The 24,751-nt window shown below is 44.3% G+C and overlaps 1 protein-coding gene across 1 annotated transcript in view; it reads left to right on the top strand.

Annotated features, from left to right (window-relative positions):
• The window catches only part of LOC126187829 (uncharacterized), a 161,452-nt gene that overhangs the window by 21,439 nt on the left and 115,262 nt on the right, over positions 1–24,751 (top strand). Inside the window, exon 2 of the mRNA XM_049929130.1 lies at positions 16,209–16,403. Within this exon, the coding sequence (XP_049785087.1) occupies positions 16,209–16,403 (195 nt within the window). The remainder of the gene's footprint in view (positions 1–16,208; positions 16,404–24,751) is intronic.

The following is a 24,751-nucleotide window of genomic DNA, read 5'->3' as shown; positions in this document are numbered from 1 at the left end:
GTATACCTCATTCGACATAAAAGATGGTCACAAAATGGAAATGACAAAGCACACCTGCCAATCTTATCTTGAGACTGTCCTGTGAGTCAGCCTCCTGTGCGTTTTCCCTCATAGAAAACACATTCACACAATGAAATGGTGTGGGGAAAAAAACTTGGTCATCCTCAGGCCAAATGGTTTCCACATTTGGCCAAATAGTAATCTTTTCATAATGATAAAATGTACCATCCTCAGGAAGAGCTCAGACTTTACAAATAATTGTATTAGATTCTTAAGTATAAAGCATTTATTTCAGTGTGCAGTTATTAATAAGCAATTGTTTGATGTCTCTTCCTTACAATAATCGGTGAATAATAATTAATAAAACCTATCACATATCAGCAACACACTGTGTAAATGTAGAAGTTATGCTGTATTATAAAATGGATAGATTGCTACTCACTACAAAGATGAGACATTGAGTTGCAGACAGGCCCAACGAAAAGAATGTTACATGCGGAGCTTTTGACCAAACCCTTCTTCAGGGGGGGGGGGGGGGGGGGGGGGGGGAGGACCACGTACATTCACACAAGCAAGTGCCAAGTGCACCTCATGCACACCTGACCTCTCACTCTGGTCAGCAAGCAGCCGTATTGTATTGTGCAGAAGCAGCAGTCTAGAGTGTGGCAGGGGTAGCAGGAATGGGTAGGGTGCGAGGAGTCAGCGCTGCCTCTAGGTGTCAGTATGAGGCTGCCAGGGATAATGATGGGAGACCGTGGAGGATGGGGAGGGTGGAACTGGGAAGCAGAAAAGGAGAGGGGAACGGAAGGGGAGAGGTCCGTTGGGTGCATTGGCAGATAGCAGTGCACAATGAGGACGGGTGGACATAAATTGGGAGATAGTAGGAGAGGGGCTGGAAACTATTGTGTTTTAGAAGGAGGGGGGTTGGAAACTGTTGTGTGGAGGGTTTGGTGACAGCAGGTTACTGTAAGTTGAGGCTGGGACAATTTCAAGAGCAGAGAATGTGTTGTAAGGGTAACTCCCATTTGCGCAGTTCAGAAAAGCTGGTTGTGGAGGGGAGGATCCAGATGCCCCATATTGTGAAGCAGCTATTGGAATCCACCATGTTATGTTTAGCTGCATGTTATGTCACAGGGTGATCCACTTCGCTTTTGGTCACAATTTGGCAGTGGGCATTCATCTTCGTGGACGGCTGGTTAGTAATCCTACCAATATAAAAAGCTGAGCAGTGATTGTGGCAGAGCTGGTATATGATGTGGCTTCTTTCTCAGGTGGTCTGGTCTCTGGCAGTGTAGTATAAGTCTGTCACAGGACTGGAATGGGAATTACTGTGTTTGTGGATTGGACAGGTCTTGCATGTTGGTCTTGCACTTAGACGTTCCACAGGGGTACGATTCTTGTGGCAAGGGTTTGTGATTGCAAGTGGCATAGGGATGGACAAGGATATTGTGGAGATTGGATGGGCAACGATTTTTTAGGAGGGTTGAGGAGGACTGTGGGTAGGAAGTGGCTTATTTAAGGGCATGATGATAGATAATCAGAGCCCAGATGAAGGATGTGGTTCAGTTGGTCCACTCTGGAGTGGTGTTGGGTGACAATGGGGCACTTCCTTGGGGTTTGTGGGAGAATTGGGGGATATGTGGGGGTATGGCATGGGAAATCTGTTTGCTGATTAGATATGGTTGATAGTGTCTGTTTGTGAACGCCTTTGTGAGACCTTCAGAATATTGGGCAGGGGAATTCTTGTCACTGCACCTACATCATCTGTGGGTAGTTAAGCTGTCTAGGAGGGATTTCTTGGCATGGAATGGATGGCAGCCATTGTAGTGCAGGTGCTATTTTGGTGGGATTAATGTGGACAGACATGTGGATGGAGCCATCAGAGAGGAAGAGGTCAATTCTAGGAAGGTGGCATGCCGGGTTGAGGAGGACCAGGTAAAGCAGATGGGTGTGAAGGAATGAGGGTAGGTTGGTGCCCTGAGTCCAAATCGTGAAGATATCATCAGTGAACATGAACCAGATCAGCGGTTTGAGGTTTTGGGAGGCTAGAAAGGTTTCCTGTAAATGGGCCATAAAAAGGTTGGCATAGGAGGGTGTCCATGGATGTGTCACACATTTGTTTGTATACTTACCCTCAAAAAAATTAGTAATTATGTGTTAGGATCAAGTTAGTAAAGTGTATGAGGAATGAGTCAGTGGATTTAAAGTCTGAAGGACATTTAGAGAGGTAGTGTTTTTAGCAGCAAGACCAAGGACGTTAGAGATCTTGGTGTATAGGGAACTGATGTGAACAGTGTCAAGTAGACATCCAGGAGGGAAAGGGGTAGGGATGGTGGAGAGTCAATAAAGGAAGGGGTTGGTATCTTTGGTGGAGGCTAGATTTTGAGAAACTGGTTATACACTATGTGATCAAAAGTACCCGGACACCACCAAAACCATACATTTTTCATGTTGAGTGCATTGTGCTACCACCTACTGCCAGGTACTCCATATCAGCGACCTCAGTAATCATTAGACATCGTGAGAGAGCAGAATGGGGTGCTCCGCGGAACTCACAGACTTCGAACATCGTCAGATGATTAGGTGTTGCTTGTGTCATATGTCTGTAAGCGAGATTTGCACACTCCTAAACATCCCTAGGTCCACTGTTTCGGATGTGATAGTGAAGTGGATACGTGAAGGGACACATACAGCACAAAAGCATACAGGCCGACCCCATCTGTTGACTGACAGAAACCCATGACAGTTGAAGAGGGTCATAATGCGTAATAGGCAGACGTCTATCCAGACCGTTACACAGGAATACCAAACTGCATCAGGATCCACTGCAAGTGCTGTGACAGTTAGGCGGGACGTGAGAAAACTTAGATTTCATGGTCGAGCAGCTGCTCATAAGCCACATGTCATGCCGGTAAATGCCAAATGACACATCGCTTCGTGTAAGGAGTATAAACATTGGATGATTGAACAGTGGAAAAATGTTGTGTGGAGTGACAAATCACGGTACACAATGTAGTGATCTGGTGGCAGGGTGTGGGTATGGAAAGTGCCCAGTGAACATCATCTGCGAGCATGCAATAGTCACCAGAAAGATCGCAGGAGGCGCACATCGGCACGGCGCTTCATGGACGGTAGTTGCCGCAAGTAGAGTCCCGTCCACCAGAGGGCACGCGAGAATTAGGACGCAACCTCTGCCGGTGGAACAACAACAACAACTCAGGCAGCATGGGCCGTGCCCAGTCAGTTAACATCGGGCATGCCTAGGACACAGTCTCGGTCTATGCTAAGTGAGGTGCGACGTAAAACGTGAACAGTGTTACTACACAATTGGCGATGAGGAGGGTCGTTCTTTCGCATGTTGCATCATTGTTCCAATTTCGCAGCTTATCCACGGCATGGAGGATTTAATGCGGGTTTTTGTTGAGCAGCAGACGGAGCTCATGGCCACCATGAAACAAGTGCTTCCGGTGTTGCTCTCCACGCAGTCTGCTCCAGCGCTGTTCCCTCCTCCCTCTCCCCCGTATGACGAGACGGCGGAGGATTGGGACGCATATGAACATCGCCTTCGGCAGCATTTCCAGGCGTTTCATGTTGCCAATGCGGAGGTATGTCGTGCTCTCTTCTTGTCTTGGGTATCTCCCTCGCTGTATCAAGTTTTGCGGCAGCTAGCGCCGTTGCAGGAACCCTCGTCCTTGTCTTTTGATGCATTGTGTTTATTGCTGTCTTCATATTATCGCCGTGTTGTGGCGGCTGGGGTCGAGTTATGTCAATGCAAGAAACAGCCCATCAGTCTTACCGGGCGTGGGCCGCGACCCTGCACGGTCTTAGTCGCAAGTGTCATTTTGTCACGGAGCAGTTGCGAGAGTCGTATGCCCACGTTATGGTACGCGACATCATTGTTTGTTCGGCCCCTGATAGGAAGGTCCAGCAATGGGCCCTGCAGTTAGAAGACCCTTCCCTCGAGGAAGTCCTGTCCATTGCTCAATCGTACGAAGTCTCTCACACCACAGGTCAACAGTTGGAAGCGTGGTGTGATGTCGCGACTGTTCAGGGCGCCGCGTCCGTGTCCACTGCATCCGGGGTGGACAACGTGCGAGCGGTACAATCCGGCCGTTATGGCCGCTCCCGCACTGCGCGTAAACAGAATTCCAGCCGCCGGCCCCTGTTGCCGTCCTGTGCGTCGTGCTATATACATCATGATCGGTCAGAGTGCCCCCAGCGTTGGGCCGTTTGTCGCAAATGTAATAAAAAAGGTCACATTGCTAAAGTTTGCCGCTCAGCCTCAAAAGAATCGAAGGAAACAGGTACAGAGGGCTTGGATGTTGACATTCAGGAAGTTTCATCAGGCCAGGCTCCCGACACATCGGCACGCAAACTCTTTATCGAGGTGTCGGTTCAGTCGCGCCGGTTACAACTGCAAGTAGATACGGGGGCGGCAGTTTCGTTGTTGAATGCACAAACTTATTCCGACCTTGGATCGCCCCCATTGGCGCCAGTTTACCGGCGTCTACGCGGTTATGGTAAATAGTTCATTCCCCTACTGGGTCAATTCACTACCGACGTGACTTACAAATCAGTCACTCGGCCTATTACTTTTATTGTTGTCAGTGATGTGAGCTCCGCTAACCTTTTTGGCCTGGATGCCTTTCAAGCTTTCGGTTTTTCTATTGCTGACACCATACAGTTAGTCTCCGAAGACGTTCCCTATCAATCATTGGAATCTTTGATCTCAGACTTTCCAGATATCTTTGAGGAGGGCCTGGGATGTGTTTCAGACTTTGAAGCTCACTTAACGTTGAAGGTGTTGGCTCGCCCGCGTTTTCTACGTGTGAGGCAGATCCCCTTGGCTCTCTGCCCTCAGGTAAAGGAAGAGCTAGACCGGCTGACAGCCCTAGGGGTCGTTCTTCCCATTTCTTCTAGTGAGTGGGCTTTGCCCCTCGTTATTGTCAGGAAGCCCTCGGGAAAATTGCGTCTTTGTGGTGATTTCAAGGCCACCATTAATTCCCAATTGGTGGTGGACACCTATCCTTTGCCTCGTGCTGATGAATTGTTCTCCCACCATGGTGGGAGTCCAATATTTTTCGAAAATCGATCTTTTGGAGGCTTATCATCAGATACCACTTGATGAGGACTCCAAACGGCAGGCGGTCGTCAACACCCCGTTTGGCCTTTACCAATACCAGCGGTTGGCCTTCGGAATATCCAGTTCCCCGGCAATATTCCAGCGTTATCTTGAGCACTTCATGTCGGCAATCCCTCATTGTATTAATTACCTGGATGACATAATTGTCACAGACCGCAGCACGAAGGAACACTTGCACAACCTACGCACCCTCTTTCTCAAATTCAGGTCTGTGGGCTTGCGTTGCAACCTGCATAAGTCAAACTTCTTCCAACCATCCATTGAGTATGTGGGCTACACCATCTCTCGGCACGGCGTCCAGCCACTAGGAAGTTTGGTCCAAGGTATCGTCGACCTTCCTCGGCCCGCTTCGCTGAAAGAGTTACAAGCTTTTTTAGGCAAGATAGCATATTACCACCGGTTCATTACCAGGGCTTCCACCATAGCCCGCCCCCTGTACTGCCTTCTGCGCAAGGGTGTTCCTTTTGATTGGTCGCCTGCATGCGAGCGAGCATTCACCTTGTTGAAGGGCCTCCTCGCGTCAGCGCCTTGTTTGGCTACTTTTGACCCCCATAAACCGTTGGTCCTGGCTACAGGGGTGGGGGCGGTCCTGGCCCATCGCAACGCAGATGGTTCCGAGCAACCACTGGCGTTTGCGCCTAAAACTCTTAGTCCCGTGCAGGCCCATTACTCCCAGGTGGAAAAAGAGGCTTTGGCCATTGTCTACGCTGTTACCAAGTTTCACTCTTTCTTGTATGGCACGAAGTTTCAGTTAATCACTGACCATAAGCCGTTAATATCGTTATTTGGCCCCGCCTCTCAGATTCCGGATAGGGCGGCCCACAGACTACAGCGCTGGGCCTTGTTCCTCTCTAAGTACCATTATGACATTCATTTTCGCCCTACTGGACAGCATGCCAACACCGACGCTCTTTCCCGTCTTCCGGTGGGCCCGGATCCTAAGTTTGATCGAGAGGTGATTATGTGTTTTCATTTGGATGTGGCATCCCGCCAAGTGGTTGATGGCTTTCCGATCACTAGTTCTTGAGTCGCCAGGGAAACGGCAGCTGACCCGGTTCTCCGGCAAGTAGTTCGTCTCATTCAGCAGGGGTGGTCATCCCGCCCTCCAGGCCGGGCCTCGGACCCTCTTCGTAATTATTTTATTCTACGAGACCGCCTCTCGGTCTTGGAAGAAGTTCTCCTTCTGGCTACCGATGATACAGCTCCTCGCGTGGTGGTTCCTGCAAGTTTACGAAGGGAGGTCCTCACGTTATTACATGAGGGGCACTGGGGTGTTTCCCGTACTAAAACCTTTGCTCGCAGACATGTGTACTGGCCCGGTATTGACAGAGAAATTGAGCACTTGGTGGCCGCCTGTTCCCAGTGTGCGAGCCAACAGGCATCTCCCAGGGCAGCGTTCTCTTCATGACCGCCGGCAACCCAAGCATGGGAACCTGTTCACATCGATTTTGCGGGCCCATTTGTCAATGGCTTTTGGCTCATTGTCATTGATGCTTATTCCCAATTTCCATATGTGGTTCGCTGCTCCTCAACCACTTCAGAAGTTGCAATCCAGGCACTAGCAAAAATCTTTTCTGTGGAAGGTCTGCCAATCACCCTGGTCTCGGACAATGGACCGCAGTTTATTTCGCAGACCTTCCAGGATTTTTGTAGGCCCTTCGGTATTAGGCACGTTTGCTCTGCCCCCTTTCATCCACAATCGAATGGGGAAGCTGAGCACATGTTGCGCACATTTAAGACGCAGATGAAAAAGTATGTGCACGAATTTCCTGCAGAGGAGGCATTGACGTTTTTCCTGACGGCATACCGGACCACACCAATGGGAGAACGCAGCCCCGCAGAGCTCCTCCACAGGCACCAACCTAGGACTCTGCTGCACCTCCTCCGGCCTGGTCCTCGCCAGTCTTCGCAAAACGGAGTACCTGGCTTTCCACTGGGTATGTCGGTCTGGGCACGTGGGTTTGGTCGCAATCCACTTGGATACCGGCAGTGGTCCTGCGCCGAAATGGCCACCGGCTCTATACCTTGCAGGCGGGTGACCGGGTGGTACGTCGTCACCAAAATCAGCTACGTCCACATTTGGGCACCCACCCTCCGACCTCTCAGACACCGGCTTCCCCATTGCCAGCACCCGTGTTGGTTTCTCTGGGGACGTTACCGCCTCTCCCCGCTGTAACTCCACCGCACTGCGATGGTTCTCTGCCTTGGCAGCCTCCCGTAGCTCCAGCACCAGCATCGCCATCGTTAGAGATGCCCCAGTGAGAGCTGGCCCCCCCTCGCAGGCCCGGTTTCTCAGGAGGCTGGTACACTTGTGGTCGTCCCTTCACCATCGTCCCCGCCACTGGGTCTTGCCCCTCCCAAGGTGGAACAGGATCCGGAGTTCGACAGCTTGTCGCCTGTTCTGTCCTGGGCTCTGGCGGTGGGATGACGGGGGCCTCTTCGTGTGGGTCACTTCCAGCCGTATTCGAAGGTTCCGGCTCGAGGGTTGGCAGATCCCCTCGACTCCAGCCTTCCAATGGATGTGGAGGTCATCACTCCTGGCCGATGCTCCACCTTCCAACGCAGTGGATCACAGTGGCTTCACCCCCTGAAGGAGGAGGAGTGCAGTAGCCAACAGAAACATCGCAGGAGGCACACATCGGCATGGCGCGTCACGTACAGTAGTTGCCGCAAGTAGAGTCCCGTCCACCAGAGGGCACGCGAGAATTCGGACGTGACCTCTGCCGGCGGAACAACAACAGCAACAACTCAGGCAGCACGGGCCGTGCCCAGTCAGTTAACATCGGGCATGCCTAGGACACAGTCCCGGTCTACACTAAGTTAAGTGTGACGTAAAATGTGAACAGTGTTACTACAGAGCATTTGTAGTGCCAACAGTAAAATTCAGAGGTGGTGGTGTTATGATGTGGTTGTGTTTTGCGTAGTGCTATCACAGCACAGGCCTACATTGATGTTTTAGTACCTTCTTGCTTCCCCCTGTTGTAGAACAACTAAGGGATGGCGACTGCATCTTTCAACATGATTGAGCAACTGTTCACAATGCACGGCCTGTGGTAGAGTGGTTACATGACAATAACATCACTGTAATGGAATGACCTGCACAGAGTCCTGACCTGAATCCTACAGAACACCTTTGGGACGTTTAGGAACACTGACTTTGTGCCGGGCCTCACTGACCGATGTTGATACCTCTCCTCAGTGCAGCACTCTGTGAAGAATGGGCTGCCATTCCCCAAGACACCTTCGAGCACCTGATTGAATGTATGCCTGTGAGAGTGGAAGCTGTCATCAAGGCTAAGGGTGGGCTAACACCATACTGAATTCCAGCATTACCGATGGAGGGTGCCACGAACTTGCAAGTCATTTTCAGCCAGGTGTCTGGATATTTTTGATTACGTAGTGTAGGAGTGGGTCAATGAGGGCTGTAATTGTTTCAGTGGGTGCCAAATAACCAGCTATAATCTGGATTCCAGGATTATTGGATTTGTGGGTTTTGGGGAGCATTTAGAAGGTGGGTGTGCAGGATGTAATAGGGGTGAGGAGGGAAATTGGATTCAGGGGACAGGTACTGGCTAGGTCTTAAGGCTTTAGGCAGGGATTGGAAGTTACTTTGGACTTCTGTGTTGGGATCACTGTGACAGAGTTTGTAGTTGGAGTAGTCAGGCAATTGCAGAGTCCTTTGGCCAGGAAGTCACTGTGATTCATAATGACGGTAGTGGAACCTTCGTTTGCAACTAGGATGACCAAGTTAGTATTTGTTTTGAGGCTGTATATGGCTGTCCTTTTATTCTGATAAAATATGGCTGTCCTTTTATTCTGATAAAAGGTTGGTGTTCTTAGGAAGGGACCTGAGGAAGCCTGGTGAGGATCACAGTAGGATGGTGGTATGAACTGTAAGCAGCAGGATTGAGTGTTGGGATTAGTTTGGCTTTTTAATTGGAGGGATTAGTGGCAGAGAAGTATTTCCACCTCAGGGATCAGGAGGAGGAGACTACGTCATTGAAAAGTTCAGCATTGTTAAGTATGGCTGACAGAATTTGTAAGCTAAACTCACAGAATAATGAACTGACACAAAATCCCTGATGTATGTATAGTATGTATATTTTAAGAAGTAGTTATGGGTGGTGATATAGTTAGTTGTGCTTACCAAATACCAGGTGGTAAATTTGGTATCAGCCAAGAGTGGTAATGTTTGATTAAGTCAAGACCATGGGTATTTGGGGATATTGGTATAGAGGGAGTTGGCATCAACAGTAATTACGAATTATGCTAGAATTTACATAAATGATTTAGAGGAGCTGCTGAAAACCTAAATCAGTATGATCTTACGGAAACTGTAAACCAGCTCTTCATGCATGCGAGTCCACTCTTCATGCATGCGAGTCCAGAACATTAAACACCATGTAATTTCATTCGGTAGTTGCTGAGCGGCCAGTAGCCTTGGGAAAGGGGTTACCAGCTGAGCTTTAGGGCACAATCTCCTGACAGTGACTGCTGCTTCACAGAGGTAAGTAATGACCTTAGCTCATGTGGGTGATAGAGAATGGAAAGGTAACAAAGGAGCAGAAGTGCTGAGTTTTAAAATGCAGGCCCAGGGATTTTCTGTGCCATCAGGGCCTTTGCCACCTACGGGAGAAGTAATCACATCCACCAGCTGTGATTCCACTACTGAGCATTGTTCTGCACGCATTTGACTGTAAACCAAATTTCCATCCAGGTGAGGACCCCACTGCCACATTGTAGCTGAAGGCTAGATGGATCAAGTAATTATGGGAGTGCTGCTCAGCCTGAAGGTGCAGTTACACAAGTAATGATTCTGCACACATTTAGAGAGCACCTCACCCACTGTTCCAGTGACCATGATATCTACTTTGCTAACAGCAACTGTAACTGCAGCCAGCACATTTTGAGAAGAAGATGAAACATAGAAAGAATCACAAATATTGGGGTAATTAATACCTTTGCATGTCTGAAGGTACAGTCACTGCTGATGATTGACAGCCATATTAAATTATGAAATTCATTCTCAAATTGTGAATATGGTTGTACAGTGACTCTATGGTTTACTAGTAACACAAGAAAATTTGTGCCAGATCGGGACTTGAACCCTGATTTCCCACTTTATGCTAGTGGTCACTTTAACTGCTTCGGCCAACTGAGCACACCTCCAGGCCCAACCCAAACTTCCATGTGTTCTAATGTCTACATCCTTTAGTGCTCACAAACAAATCGTATGATTACCACACAGGAAGAAACATTCTTTTGCTCATCAGATTGCCTTACTGTGGCATGAAATACAGTAGGGCAGTTCTGTATTTTTCAGTTTCTGTAAAGTTTGATGTAACATCCCTTCAGATGCACATACATGTCCAAAGGAACAGATGCTGCTGCTGATTAATAGCCATATTCACAAACTGCAAATACAGTTGCATAACAGCTATATGATGTACTAGTAATGTGAAAATTTGTGCCGTACTGGGACTCGAACCCAGATTTCCCACTTACATGAACAGTTGTCTTAACCGCCGTGGCCTTCTGTGCATGTCTCCAGGCCTGATCCAAACATTTTGTATGTTCTAATGTCTACACACTGTAGCACTCGTGTACAAATCGTATGATTACCGTAGGGCAGTCTGTATAGTTCGATGCAATTTTCTTTCAGACATGCGTGCATAAGAAGTCTCTGCAAGGAACTAGATTAGCATAAACAGCACTTTTCAGGTGCTCTCTAAAATCAATAATCATTCCGATGATCACTCTGATTTGTATTTGAGTTACTGAATGAGCTGTGCAACTGGACATTGTGGTTGGAATTCTCACAACTGAAACTGCATTGTTCTGAGATCGGGCATACTCATGACGACATACTGTCGTGCACAAAATGTGATTTATCTTGCTGAAATTGCAGAAAGTCCATACATTGATGTATGATGAATGAACGACTTTTCCAGCTATGTGATCACCAGCAACCTTTCACAAATATTTATGCATAACTGTTGCAGTAAGTTCTTTGCCTCTGAGGGAACTGAATACAAAACACTGTATTGCTGATGATGATGATGATGATGATGATGATGATGGTGATCTTGTGATCACATTCCCCATGTGCAGAATATGTCCTTTTATTGTTGAGTGTTATTAGAATTGATATTATTATAAGGAATCTGCTGGAAAATTTGAATAGAGGTATTCTTACAACACTACGAAGCCATTTTTCCTGTACAGCAGGTGAAAATTACAGTAAAGACCAAGAGAAAGGGACGCTAACATCTAGGGTTAAAACATCTTGTATGATGAAGAGAGCTTAATTTAAGGTAGATCATTAGGTTAAATCTGCTGGAAAACTGAACTGAAAAAATTGTGTTGTTGATCTGCTAAAATGTTCAAGTTCAGGCCCTTACTGTACAAACATAACTGGTAGTATCAGGGCTCATAAACAGCTTATGTATGAATAATCAACTATACAAAGACATTAAAAAAGCTATCAAAAGCTGTGATGTTTGCTGATGTTGGAAGTATATTGATAAAATAGCCAGACTTGTTCGTACCATACACACCCAGGGGAACAGTGAAACAAGCTTACAGCTGATTTACAACAAACATCCTAACTTAAAAATGAACTGATATTAAAAGTTTCCAAACAACTAAAAATGATTTACAGTAATTAAAAGGAGAGGTCAATGGCATACACATGTGCGAAATCCCTAGGTATCTTGATGGATAACAAACTGAGGTGGCACCAGTGCATATATAATTTCGCCAAAGAAAACTCAGTTCTGCTCTTCTTGCACTCTGATTGCGCTGACCTGCAAAAGGGACTTATTGGATACATTGCTTATTTTTGCTTAATATATCCTCTGACATTGTGTTTTAGGGCATTGTTACTAAGGTCAAAAAGGTATTTATTTTACAATAGCATGCAGTAAGAATAATTTGACATTTGAAAATCTTGGAAAAATGACTTCAGGCACTTTGAGATTCATACATTTAGATTTACTCCCTTATGATATTTATCCAACATATCCCATTCTTTTTGCATACAAGTGGCACTGACCTCCTGGTACCTGCCCTCAGTTGGGATTACCAGTTGGAATGCATCTTGGGCCCCTCTCCCAGGATGTCCACATGCCCACCTGTCCTGCCTGGAATGTGCTCCACATGCCACCCCCCCCCCTCCCCATCCTCACCTCTTGGTTGGTGCCCAAGCCACAAATTAGGACTGATCTGTTTCAAGGTCTTGAAGGCTGTCATCCCCATGACCTTTTGGCTTCTTTTATATGCAGCTCTTCAGGAATTTCAAGGTGCTACCATCTTATACACTGACAGCTCTAAGACTATGAATGAGACAGCATATGCATTTACATCTGTTGCTGGTCATGAACACCATTTGTTGTAAGGAATATGTAGATAGCATTTTTGCAGCACAGCTGATAGTCACTAACAAAGCCCTTCATTTTATAAAACAGGTCTCTCTTGACTGCATTTTAGTATGTAGTTACACATTGAGCAGTCATCAGTTCACTGACTGATGTTACTCTTGTCACCCTGTGGTGTCCCAGGATGTCCACATGTCCACCTGTCCCACTCTTGCTGAACTTAGGCATACTGACTGCTCAGTTGTCTTTCTCTGGGTCCAAGTCACATGGGCATCCCAGGGACTGAACTCCAACCTTTTGGCTAGAGGAGTGGTTACTTGCTCCCACTTCCTTTTGTCAGTCCCAAGTGTGGATTTGTGGGTGCAGATAAGACCTCTGCTCACTCAGAGGTGGAATGACATCTGGTTGGCTACTGTCCCCTCTAATAAACTCTGCATTATCAAGGAGATTACTGCTGCATGGTGATCTTCCTTCTCTTCATCCTGGAAGAAATCCACTTTCCTATGTCACCTCTCTGTTGGTCATACAAGGGTAAACCATAATTTTATTTTACGTAATGAGCCACCACCAAACTGTAGTGATGTTCAGGAAAAACAGAACATCTTGAATGACTAGAGATAGGACGTTCATATGCACAGGACATGTACATTAAACAATGGAAAATCCAGGATGGAATTATGAGAAGGAAAGTTGCTACTCACCATATAGCAGAGATGTTGAGTCGCAGATAGGCACAACAAAAAGACTCTCACTATTAAAGGTTTCAGCCATTAAGGCCTTCAGCAACAATGGACACATTTACGTGAAAGCACGTGTGCGGGCGTACACACACACACACACACACACACACACACACACACACACTGTAATTATAATCCAAACCTTGTACAAAAACAAATCTCCTATGCCTTATCTTTCCAGTTTCCCACCACCTCCTGAAGTCCCACCTTCCGGCCACAGAGGAGCATTCTCCTCGTAACTCAGTACCACCCGGGACTGGAGCAAATGAATTACATTTTCCGCTAGGGTTTCGATTACCTGTCTTCATGCCCTGAATTGAGAAATGTCCTGCCCACTATCTTACCCACCCCTCCCACAGTGGTAGTCTACCGCCCACCGAATCTACACAATATACTTCTCCATCCTTACACAACCCCTACTCCCAATCCTTTACCTCATGGCTCATACCCTTGTAATAGACCTAGATGCAAGACTTGTCCCATACACCCTCCCTCCCACCACCACCACCACCTACTCCAGTCTGGTCACTAATATCACCTATCCCATCAAAGGCAGGGCTACCTGTGAAACAGTTGTGTTGTCTACAACCTAAGCTGCAACCACTGTGCTGCATTCTATGCAGGCATGACAATCTACAAGCTGTCTGTGCACATGAGTGGTCACCGACAAACTGTGGCCAAGAAACAAGTGAACCACCCTGTTGCTGAACATGCTGCCAAACATGATATCCTTTATATCAATGAATACTTCACAGCCTGTGCCCTATGGATCCTTTCCAACAACACCATCTTTTCTGAATTGCACAGTTGGAAACTTTCCCTGCAATACATCCTACATTCCCGTAACCCTCAAGGCCTCAACCTTCGTTAGTCACTGTCCTCACCCATCCAGCCCCTTCGCTATTCCCTTTCCAGCACTACACACCCATCATTCCACCACCACACACAGTCTCTTTATTTCTCTCCTTTTCCACTAATTCTGCCCCCCCCCCCTTTCCCACCTCTCCCCTGCCCTCCATCTATTGTGCAGCACTTCACTGTCCACCACCCTCACCATAATATCCCTCTCCCTCCCCGCCCCAGTCTCCTCCTTACCTGTACCAAGTCGCCACTCCCATCATGCACCTGTGCTGCTGTTTGCAGTGTGGTTTCAGTTGCCTGAGACTACAGTCGTGTGTGTGAGTTGCATTTGCGTGATTTGTGTGTGTGTGTGTGTGGGGGGGGGGGGGGGGGGCGCACACGCGTGCATGCATGCGCATGTGCATGCATATGTGTGTACATACGTGTGTCCATTGTTGATAAAGGCCTTAATGGCTGAAAGCATTAATTGTTAGAGTCTTTTTGTTGTGCCTATCTGTGACTCAGCATATATGGTATATGGTGAGTAGCAACTTTCCTTCTGTGGACATGTACATTAGTATGTTCTGCAGAAGTGAATAGCATTTCAGTCACATTGATTCAGCATGTGTCCTATTGCCTAGTAGGCATAGGGCCTGCCATGGGCCCTGATAAACTTGTGCCATCTGTGATGACATAGATTCGTATAAGGTGCAAATGGTGTCCTGTGATATAGCCATCCATGCTAGCATTCACCTGATTCCAAAGTTCATTTATGTTGATTGACATTGGGTCACAGCACTGCACATGTTGTTTCACCATATCCCACATATTTTCGATTGGTGACAAGTCTGGTGATCTGGCAGACCAGGGTAAAGGCTGACTTCCCGTGACACCAAGAAGACACGTGTTTGTGCAACAACAAGTGGTCGTGCATGTCTTGCCGAAAAATGGCATTTAGGGTGTTCTGCGCAAAGGGCATGGCTTCTGGTTACTGGATGTCATTCACATGGATCTCACTGGTCACAGTACCCTGGATATGCACCAGCTGTGATTTGTGCTTGTACCCAATAGAACCCCACACCATAAGGTCTTCAGTTGGCGTGTTGAGTTGTCTGAATAGAGTCACAGTGATGCCGCTCCCCCAGTCAGCAGTGAACCAAAATGTGGGCATCTTTTCAAACAAACAGAACCTGGATTCATTCAGAAACACAGTCTGATGCCATTCCCATTGCCAGTGACATCATTTCATACACCGTTGCTTTTTAGCGTGTTTCTGCACATTCACCAAAGGTATGTGGAGAAGTGGACAACGTGCACATAACCCGTGCCATAATAAATGCCCCACTCTCCATCTTGTCCCTGCATGCTCCCAGCACCACATATTCGTCCCCCATCCCTATCCTGCTATCCCTCCCCCTCATTACCCCAGCTTCTTCCTTACCCCCACCCGGTTGCCTCTCCCATAATGCCCCGCTGATCACGGTCTGGCTCCAGCTGCCAGAGACTGTGGTCATGTGTTGCATTTGTGTGTGTGTCTGCTTGTGTATGTCATCTATTTAGAAAAAAAAGGCATTGTTGGCCAGAAGCTAATTGTGTGACAGTCTTCTTGTTGTGCCTTTCTGCGACTAAACATCTCCATTATATGGTGAGTAGAAACTATCCTTTTCATTATATTGTTACATGCTGTCATGGATTTTCCATTGTTTGATTTTGTACGTGCTGTGATTTCTCATGTTTTCTCAGTGTGATTGAATAATTGTGTTCGTCCTGGTAACCTGCTGAGTTTCTATTTTTATTGTATCCCCAATACTTTTATGACCAACCAGTTGTTTTCTTCAGGTGCTGCAAGTTTTGACGTTATGTGTACTAACTTTTTGCCCACTGTGATAAGATTTCATTTGCTTGTCCACTCATGAATACAGTATTTGCTTATTCTTGACAAAATCTTGAATTCACAGCGAATGTTCCCCATGAACCTGTGTGCAAATTAATTAGTTCTAATCACTCATGACTCCTACAAATTGAATCCTAATCATGTTGGAATGTAGCCATGTCATTTTACTAGATTATTTTCAAAATCTTATCTGAAATGTTTGACTACTATTTCAGTTATCGATGAGATAAAGAAAGATGTTGCAGAACATAGAATATTAATATTCAAAGATCAAGGAGTGATTTCTGGTCAGAGGCATGTGGAGATAAGCAGGTGGTTTGGAGAGCTGGAGTCAACATTCTATAAGCATCCAAAATCACCACATCCAGACGTTTTTAGAGTTTCCAATGTAGCCAATGAAGGCTGTGTAGGTAAGTGGCTTCAGTTCTCTGTTTATTTTTGTCAGATACAGTAAGAATTAAGTGTATAAAATCATGCAATTTCTTAAACTACATCTGATCAATAGTTTCCACAAAAATTGATGTTCTCAGAAATTTTATATATGCTGAAATTTGAAGAAGTTGGAATTGTAATAGTAAAGGTGTTTCAATACAAAAACATCTTATGGATGTTTCTGTAGCATTACATTAAATATTTTTCAAGAAATTGTGAATTCTATTCTAGGAGGTTGAAGTAAATGTGATAGATTATCCACCCGTTATACACTATGTGATCACTAGTATCCAGACACATGGCTGAAAATGACTTACAAGTTCATGGTGCCCTCCATCAATAATGCTGGAATTCAAAATGGTGTTGGTCCACCCTTAGCCATGATGACGGCTTCCACTCTCACAGGCATATGTTCAATCAGGTACTGGAAGGTTTCTTGGGGAACAGCAGCCCATTCTTCACAGAGTGCTGCGCTGAGGAGAGGTATTGATATCGGTCGGTGAGGCCTGGCACGAAGTCGGTGTTCCAAAATATCCCAAAGGTGTTCTGTAGGATTCAGGGCAGGACTGTGTGCTGGCCAGTCCATTATAGCGATGTTATTGTCGTGTAACCACTCCGCCACAGGCCGTGCATTGTGAACAGATGCTCAATCATGTTGAAAGATGCAACCCCCATCCCTGAATTGTTCTTCAACAGTGGGAAGCAAGAAGGGACTGAAAACATCAATGTAGGCCTGTGCTGTTATAGTGCTACTCAAAACAACAACGGGTGCAAGCCCCCTCCATGAAAAACACAACCACACCATAACACCACTGCCTCCGAATTTTACTGTTGGCACTACAGACGCTGGCAGATGATGTTCACCAGGCATTTGCCATATCTACAGCCTGCCATTGGATCGCCACAGTGTGTACCAAGATTTGTCACTCCACACAACATTTTTCCACTGTTCAATTGTCAAATGTTCACGCTCCTTACACCGAGCGAACTGTCGTTTGGCATTTACCGGGGCATGTGTATGGCTTATGAGCAGCTGCTCAATCCAAGTTTTCTCACCCCCACACCCCACCCAACTGTCATAGTACCAGCAGTGGATCGTGATACAGTTTGGAATTCCTATGTGATGGTCTGGATAGATGTCTGCCTATTACACATTGCGACACTCTTCAACTGTCGGCAGCCTCTGTCAGTCAACAGATGAGGTTGGCCTGCACACTTTTGTGCTGTAGGTGTCCCTTCATATTTCCACTTCAGTATCACATCCAACAGTGGACTTAGGGATGTTTAGGAGAGTGGAAATCTCATGTACAGACATATGACACAGGTGACACCCAATCACCCGACCACGTTCAAAGTCCGTGAGTTCTGTGGAGACCTCCATTCTGCTCTCTCAGGATGCCTAATGACTACTGAGGTCGCTGATGTGTAGTACCTGGCAGTAGGTGGCAGCACAATACACCTAATATGAAAAATGTATGTTTTTGGGAGTGTGCAGATACTTTTGATCACATAGTATACATTCCAGCACCACATTCTCCCTACAAAGTGATAAAGATACATCAGTTTTCAAGGGAATTAAGAATTAATGTATTACTGAATGGTATAGTGGTGACATAAAATGTGCAGTTTGGAGGACAATGACTACTCAAAGTTCTGTTCAAAAAAACTGTGCTAGCCTTTGTTATTGGAATGTCGCAGTTGTCTTAAGTGGAGAGACTGGTTTGATGCAGCCCTCCATGCTACTCTGTACCGCGCTTGCTGCTTCATCTCCAAGTAATGATTGCAACCTACATCCTTTTGAATCTGCTTAGTGTATTCATCTGTTGGTCTTCCTCTACGATTTTTACCCTCCACGCTGCCCTCCAATACTAAATTGGTGATCCCTTGATGCCTCACAACATGTCCTACCAAACGATCCCTTCTTCTAGTCAAGTTTTGCCACAAATTTCTCTTCTCCCCAATTCTGTTCAGCACATCCTCATTAGTTATGTCTTCTACCCATCTAACCTTAAGCATTCTTCTGTAGTTCCACATTTCAAAAGCTTCTATTCTCTTCTTGTCTAAGCTAGTTATTGCCACGTTTCACATCCATACATGGCTACAGTCCATACAAATACTTTTGGAAAGGACTTCCTGACACTTAAATCTATAATCGATGTTAACAAATTTCTCTTCTTCAAAAATGTTTTTCTTGCCATTGCCAGTCTACATTTTATATCCTCTCTACTTGGACCATTGTCAGTTATTTTGCTCCCCAAATAGCAAAACTCCTTTACTACTTTGAGTGTGTCATTTCCTAATCTAATTCCCTCAGCATCACCTGATTTAATTCGATTACATTCCATTATCCTCGTTTTGCTTTTGTTGATGTTCATGTTATATCCTCATTTCAATACATTGTCCATTCCGTTCAACTGCTCTTCCAGGTTCTGTGCTATCTCTGACAGAATTACAATATCATCGGCAAACCTCCATGGATTTTAATTCCTACTCCAAATTTTTCTTTTGTTTCCTTTACTGCTTGCTCAGTATGCAGATTGAATAACATCGGGGAGAGGCTACGACCCTGTCTCACTCCCTTCCCAACCACTGCTTCCTTTTCATGCCCCTTGACTCCTATACTGCTATCTGGTTTCTTCACAAATTGTAAATAGCCTTTTGCTCCCTGTATTTGATCCCTGCCACATTCAGAATTTGAAAAAGGGTACTCCAATCAACATTGTCAAAAGCCTTCTCTAAGTCTACAAATGCTAGAAACATAGGTTTGCCTTTCCTTAATCTATCTTCTAAGATAAGTCGTAGGGCCAGTATTGCCTCACGCGTTCCAACATTTTTACAGAATCCAAACTGATCCTCCCCAAGGTCGGCTTCTACCAGTTTTTCCATTTGTCTGTAAAGAATTCATGTTAGTATTTTGCAGCCATGACTTATTAAACTGATAGTTCAGTAATTTTCACACCTGTCAACACTTGCTTTCTTTGGGATTGAAATTAATATATTCTTCTTAAAGTCTGAGGGTATTTTGCCTGTCTTATACATCTTGCTCACCAGATAGTTAAGTTTTGTCAAGGCTGGCTCTCCCAAGGCTATCAGTTGCTCTAATGGAATGTTGTCTACTCCTGGGGCCTTGTTTTGGCTTAGGTCTTTCAGTGCTCTGTCAAATTCTTCACACATTACCATATCTGCCTTTCATCTTCATCAAAATTCTCTTCCATTTCCATAATATTGTCCTCAAGTACGTCCCCATTGTATAGACTCTCTATATACTCCTTCCACCTTTTTGCTTTCCCTTCTTTACTTAGAACTGGTTCTCCATCTGAGCTCTTGATGTTCATACATGTGGTTCTCTTTTCCCCAAAGGTCTCTTTAATTTTCCTGTAGGCAGTATCTATCTTACCCCTAGTGATATACGCCTCTACATGCTTACATTTGTCCTCTAGCCATCCCTCCTTAGCCATTTTGCACTTCCTGTTGATCTCAGTTTTGAGACGTTTGTATTCCTTTTTTCCTGCTTCATTTACTGCATTTTTATATTTTCTCCTTTCATCAATTAAATTGAATATCTCTTCTGTTACTGAAGGATTTCTACTAACCCTCGTCTTTTTACCTACTTGATCTGCTGCTGCTTTTACAATTTCATCTTTCAAAACTACCCATTCTTCTTCTACTATATTTCTTTCCCCCGTTCTTGTCAATCATTCTCTAATGGTCTTTCTGAAACTCTCTACAAAATCTGGTTCTTTCAGTTTATCCAGATCCCATCTCCTTAAATTCCCATTTTTTCATAGTTTCTTCAGTTTTAATCTACAGTTCATAACCAATTGGTTGTGGTCGGAGTCCACATCTGTCCCTGGAAATGTCTTACAATTTAAAACCTGGTTCCTAAATCTCTGTCTTACCATTATAATGTATAATCTATCTGAAACCTTCCAGTGTCTCCAGCCTTTTCCACATATACAACCTTCTTTCATGATTTTTAAGCCAAGTGTTAGCTATGATTGAGTTATGCTCTGTGCAAAATTCTACCAGGCGGCTTCCTCTTTCATTCCTTAACCCCATTCCATATTCGCCTACGACTTTTCCTTCTCTTCCTTTTCCTACTATCGAATTCCAGTCCCCCATGACTATTAAATTTTCATCTCCCTTCACTATCTGAATAATTTCTTTTATCTCCTCATACATATCCTCAAGCTCTTCATCATCTGCGGAGATAGTTGGCATATAAACTTGTACTACTGTGGTAGGCGTGGGCTTCATGTCTATCTGGGCTACAATAATGCATTCACATGCTGTTCATAGTAGCTTACCCACACTCCTATTTTTTTATGCATTATTAAACCTACTCCTGTGTTACCCCTATTTGATTTTCCATTTATAAACCTGTATTCACCTGACCAGAAGTCTTGTTCCTCCTGCCACCAAACTTCACTAATTCCCACTATATCTAAATTTAACCTATCCATTTCCTTTTTTAAATTTTCTAACCTACCTGCCCGATTAAGGGATTTGACATTCCATGCTCTGATCTGTAGAATGCCAGTTTTCTTTCTCCTGATAATGATATCCTCTTGAGTAGTCCCTGCCCGTAGATCTGAATGGTGGATTAATTTTACCTCCGGACTATTTTACCCAAGAGGATGCCATCATTATTTAACTTTACAGTAGAGCTGCATGCCCTTGGGAAAAATTACGGTTGTAGTTTCCCCTTGCTTTCAGCCATTTGCAGTGCCAGCACAGCAGGGCCTATTTGGTTTATGTTACAAGGCCAGATCAGTCAATCAGCCAGACTGTTGCCCCTGCCACTACTGAAAAGGCTGCTGCCGCTCTTCAGGAACTACACGTTTGTCTGGCCTCTCAACAGATACCTCTCCATTGTGGTTGCACCTATGGCACGGCTATCTGTATTGCTGAGGCATGCAAGCCTCCCCACCAGAAGCAAGGTCCGTGGTTCATTGTGGGATTTATTGGAATACAGAATAAACATTTAAATAATGTGCTCCTTAAACATTTGTATGCTGGGAAAAAGTCAGGAATTATATATAATGCCATATAGGAAAATTATTAGAAATTTAATGTGACAAGAGTGCTTTTCAAGCACAAGGTTCAATGCACAGGTTAACAAGAACAAAGTGTTCAGTTTGCTGTCTGTGAAAAGAGCATATAAACAGCACCGTTACAGCACTCAAACTCCATGTCAGTCAGTCTCGTACAGTCTGTAGTTGGTATTTGTTCAGTCTGATAGAGCCTCACAGTGGTGATAGTGGCAGCAACTGCAGCTGTGAACATAAGCCTCGGATGGCTGTATGCAGAGAAATTTCTTAATTGAGGTTATAATCATACTTCGTTCCCATTTCCTAAAATTTAACTTTCGCTAATTTGTTTTGTTTCGTTTCGTGTGTGTGTGTATATGTGTGTGTGTCAAGTGGAGCTTAGATTACCCACATTTAGGCAAACCAAATCACCTCTGTAATGTGTAACATAGACAAATACTGTTCTGTTGTTAATGGAACTTTGAAGGGCTCTCAAATCTGAACTGTGTCAGGTAACGGGGAAAGATTTATGTGAAGTTTTATTATTTTATGTGTGCAAAACCAAGGAAATTGGAATATCAGCAGATAAATTTCAGTAGCTTTTCCCTCAAATTACTAAGTAAGAACTTTTTTCAGCTTTGGAAGTGTGAAATGTCAGCATGTGGAATGCAGACTACAGGTAATTCATTTATGGTTATTTTCACATTAATCACCTCAATAGCTTACAGACCTCTGTTGCATGATTGGATAAAAACTAAAAACTTATTAAAACAACTTGCCACACCCGATGATGATATGATAAGTGTTTATTAATGATTCTGTCAACCATTGCAGTTATTTATTAGGTGACTTGGTAACAGGCAAGTGTGAATTGTGGCATTCATCCCTAACATTTATAGAGTATGTGTTGTCACTCAATGTTTATTATTAAGACTAGGCATTGTCAGTGCAGTTTCAGTGGATCATACTTGAAAATGAACCTGTAAGGGCTCAAAACTAGTTGCCGAATAAATAACTGCAACCAACCTGCAATGTAACGTGTCTTCTTTATGGGAAGTAGCAATCTGTCTTCTCCTACATTTTTGACAGTTGTATGTGACAGTTTTAAGACTGAATTTCTATCAACTAACACCAGCTACCCCAGTTCCCCATTAACACACTGTGTTATTAAGATCATTTAGGTATACAGAGTAATTTAGCTTCTATAATATCAAACAGTGAAGGGAGTATTATAAACCACACCTGTATCCTGCACCATGAACTGCCATTAATGTCAGTATTCTTCCTTCAGTAAATCTGTCCTCAGACAAGTATCAGCCTTAAGTCACCCATATCTCTCTGTCCTGGGTATCCTCCTTCATTTGCTTGTAACTTCTTCCACTGTAGCAGAAAATTTCTACATAATACATCTTTTCTATCCAAGCTATTTTCCTCTTCTGTATCATCCTCATGAAGTTCCATTCCTCTCGTACCCTGCTCAGCACCACCTCATTTCTCATTCTGTCGATCCATTTCAGTTGCTCTGCTTAAAATTACTGAATATTTTTTTCTTTCTGTCTGACTGTCCACAATTCAGAACTATGAGACAGTAAAGTTCACACAAAACTTTTGGCAAATCTCTTCCTAAGCATATTGTGAATGCTTCTGGCTCTCAGCAAGTCTTTGACTCTCCCAAAACACTCTTTCCCACAAATATTCTGCCTCTCACCTTCTCAGTACAACAACAACAAGTTACCAAGGTTCCCAAATATTGAAGTGACTGAATCTTTTCTAATACCATCCTCTCTAGTGATATATTAATTGTGTCATCAGTTTTTTCAATTCTCATCACTTTGGTCTTGCTGATGCTGTTTCATTCCAAGCTCTTTACCCACACATACGGTATTCTCCATCATTACCTATAGCTCTTCCTCCTGCTAGCACACTCATCCCATCAGCATATTTTTATATTTTTTATTCTTTCTCCTCCCACTGCAAGTTCTTTTCATTTTTCCAAGGTCTTATTGATTAGCTGTTTATAATATATTAGGTTGGTGCATAAGTCCCTAGTGTTTATTTATTTATTTTTTTGCACATTGGTATTCTGGTTGCTATGCATTTATTTATCGGTTGTCATTTTTTATTTGTAGTTCACTGTTGCTGTCATTTAGAGATAGTGAGTGGAGCTGTAACTGCTAGAAATGATCTTTAAAGATGGCATCATGTATACAAGCAATAGTAAATTGTCCTGTGAGAAACGGCAATTTATTTCATCTAAAGAGCGTAAAGTGCAAGAAAAATGTGCATAAAGGTGCCAGACAATGTTCGGAAATGCATGTGTGGATTCACTTATCGAGTTCAAAGTATTTAGGACCAATAAACCCATGTTGTCATTGTGGCTTTGTGCAGTGCATCAGACGAGAGATTGCTACAGGAAATAATCATGCATACGCAGAAGAAAACGTTATAGCTGCATTACATCAAGAGCTTGAAATGACTAAAAACCATGCTCACCGCATTGAATTGCAATTAACACATCACAGTGACAATTGGGGAAAGAATGCAAAGTTAAAAAAAAAGAAAAAAAAACATATGAACTAAACCAAGTTCACCTGTGAGTGAAAATCAATATACATTCAACAAGACTATGCTGACTACAAATACTGATAACAACGAAATATTCATTCATTCTGATGAGCATTGTCAAGGCATGGCAAACATTTTATGTAATGAACATGAACTGCAAGCCTGTGGATGTGGGAAATAGCAAAACCCATAAACACATGGGAAGAAAAACATTGGCATATTATCATAGCAGGAGGGAATGACATCTATAGAAATTACCTGAGTAGAGCAACACATAGTGTAGAATCATTGCTAAAACTCAGGGGAAAGAAACATGATGGCCGTAGGAATTCCACAAAGGCATGATTTAATTCCTGTATCGTACTTAAATGTAGAAATACAGAAAGCACATCAGTTGTTCACTGAAATACGTAAAACATAAAATGTGTTTATATAAATGTGGATTATTTAGATAGGGACTTTTACACTAAGCTTGGTAAACACATGAATGGGAAAGGCAAGAGAATTATCTGCCAAAAGATTTGTGAAATAATAGCAGCATCAGAACGTGAAGAGGAAATAGACACTGAAGCACTGACAACAATAAACACCTCTACAGACACGGCAATGTCCACTCCAACTACAGTGCCAAATCATACCTCAACAAAACCAACAATGCCGACTGCTGTAGCAGTTGAAAATTCACCACTATCTGAAAGCTTACCAGCAACAAGGCCCCCCGTATCAGCATC

This window comes from Schistocerca cancellata, chromosome 5 (assembly GCF_023864275.1).
Source record: "Schistocerca cancellata isolate TAMUIC-IGC-003103 chromosome 5, iqSchCanc2.1, whole genome shotgun sequence".
Classification (NCBI taxonomy): Eukaryota; Metazoa; Arthropoda; class Insecta; order Orthoptera; family Acrididae; genus Schistocerca; species Schistocerca cancellata.
Note: the sequence above shows the minus strand (reverse complement) of the source record. Positions and strands in the feature narration are given on the sequence as shown.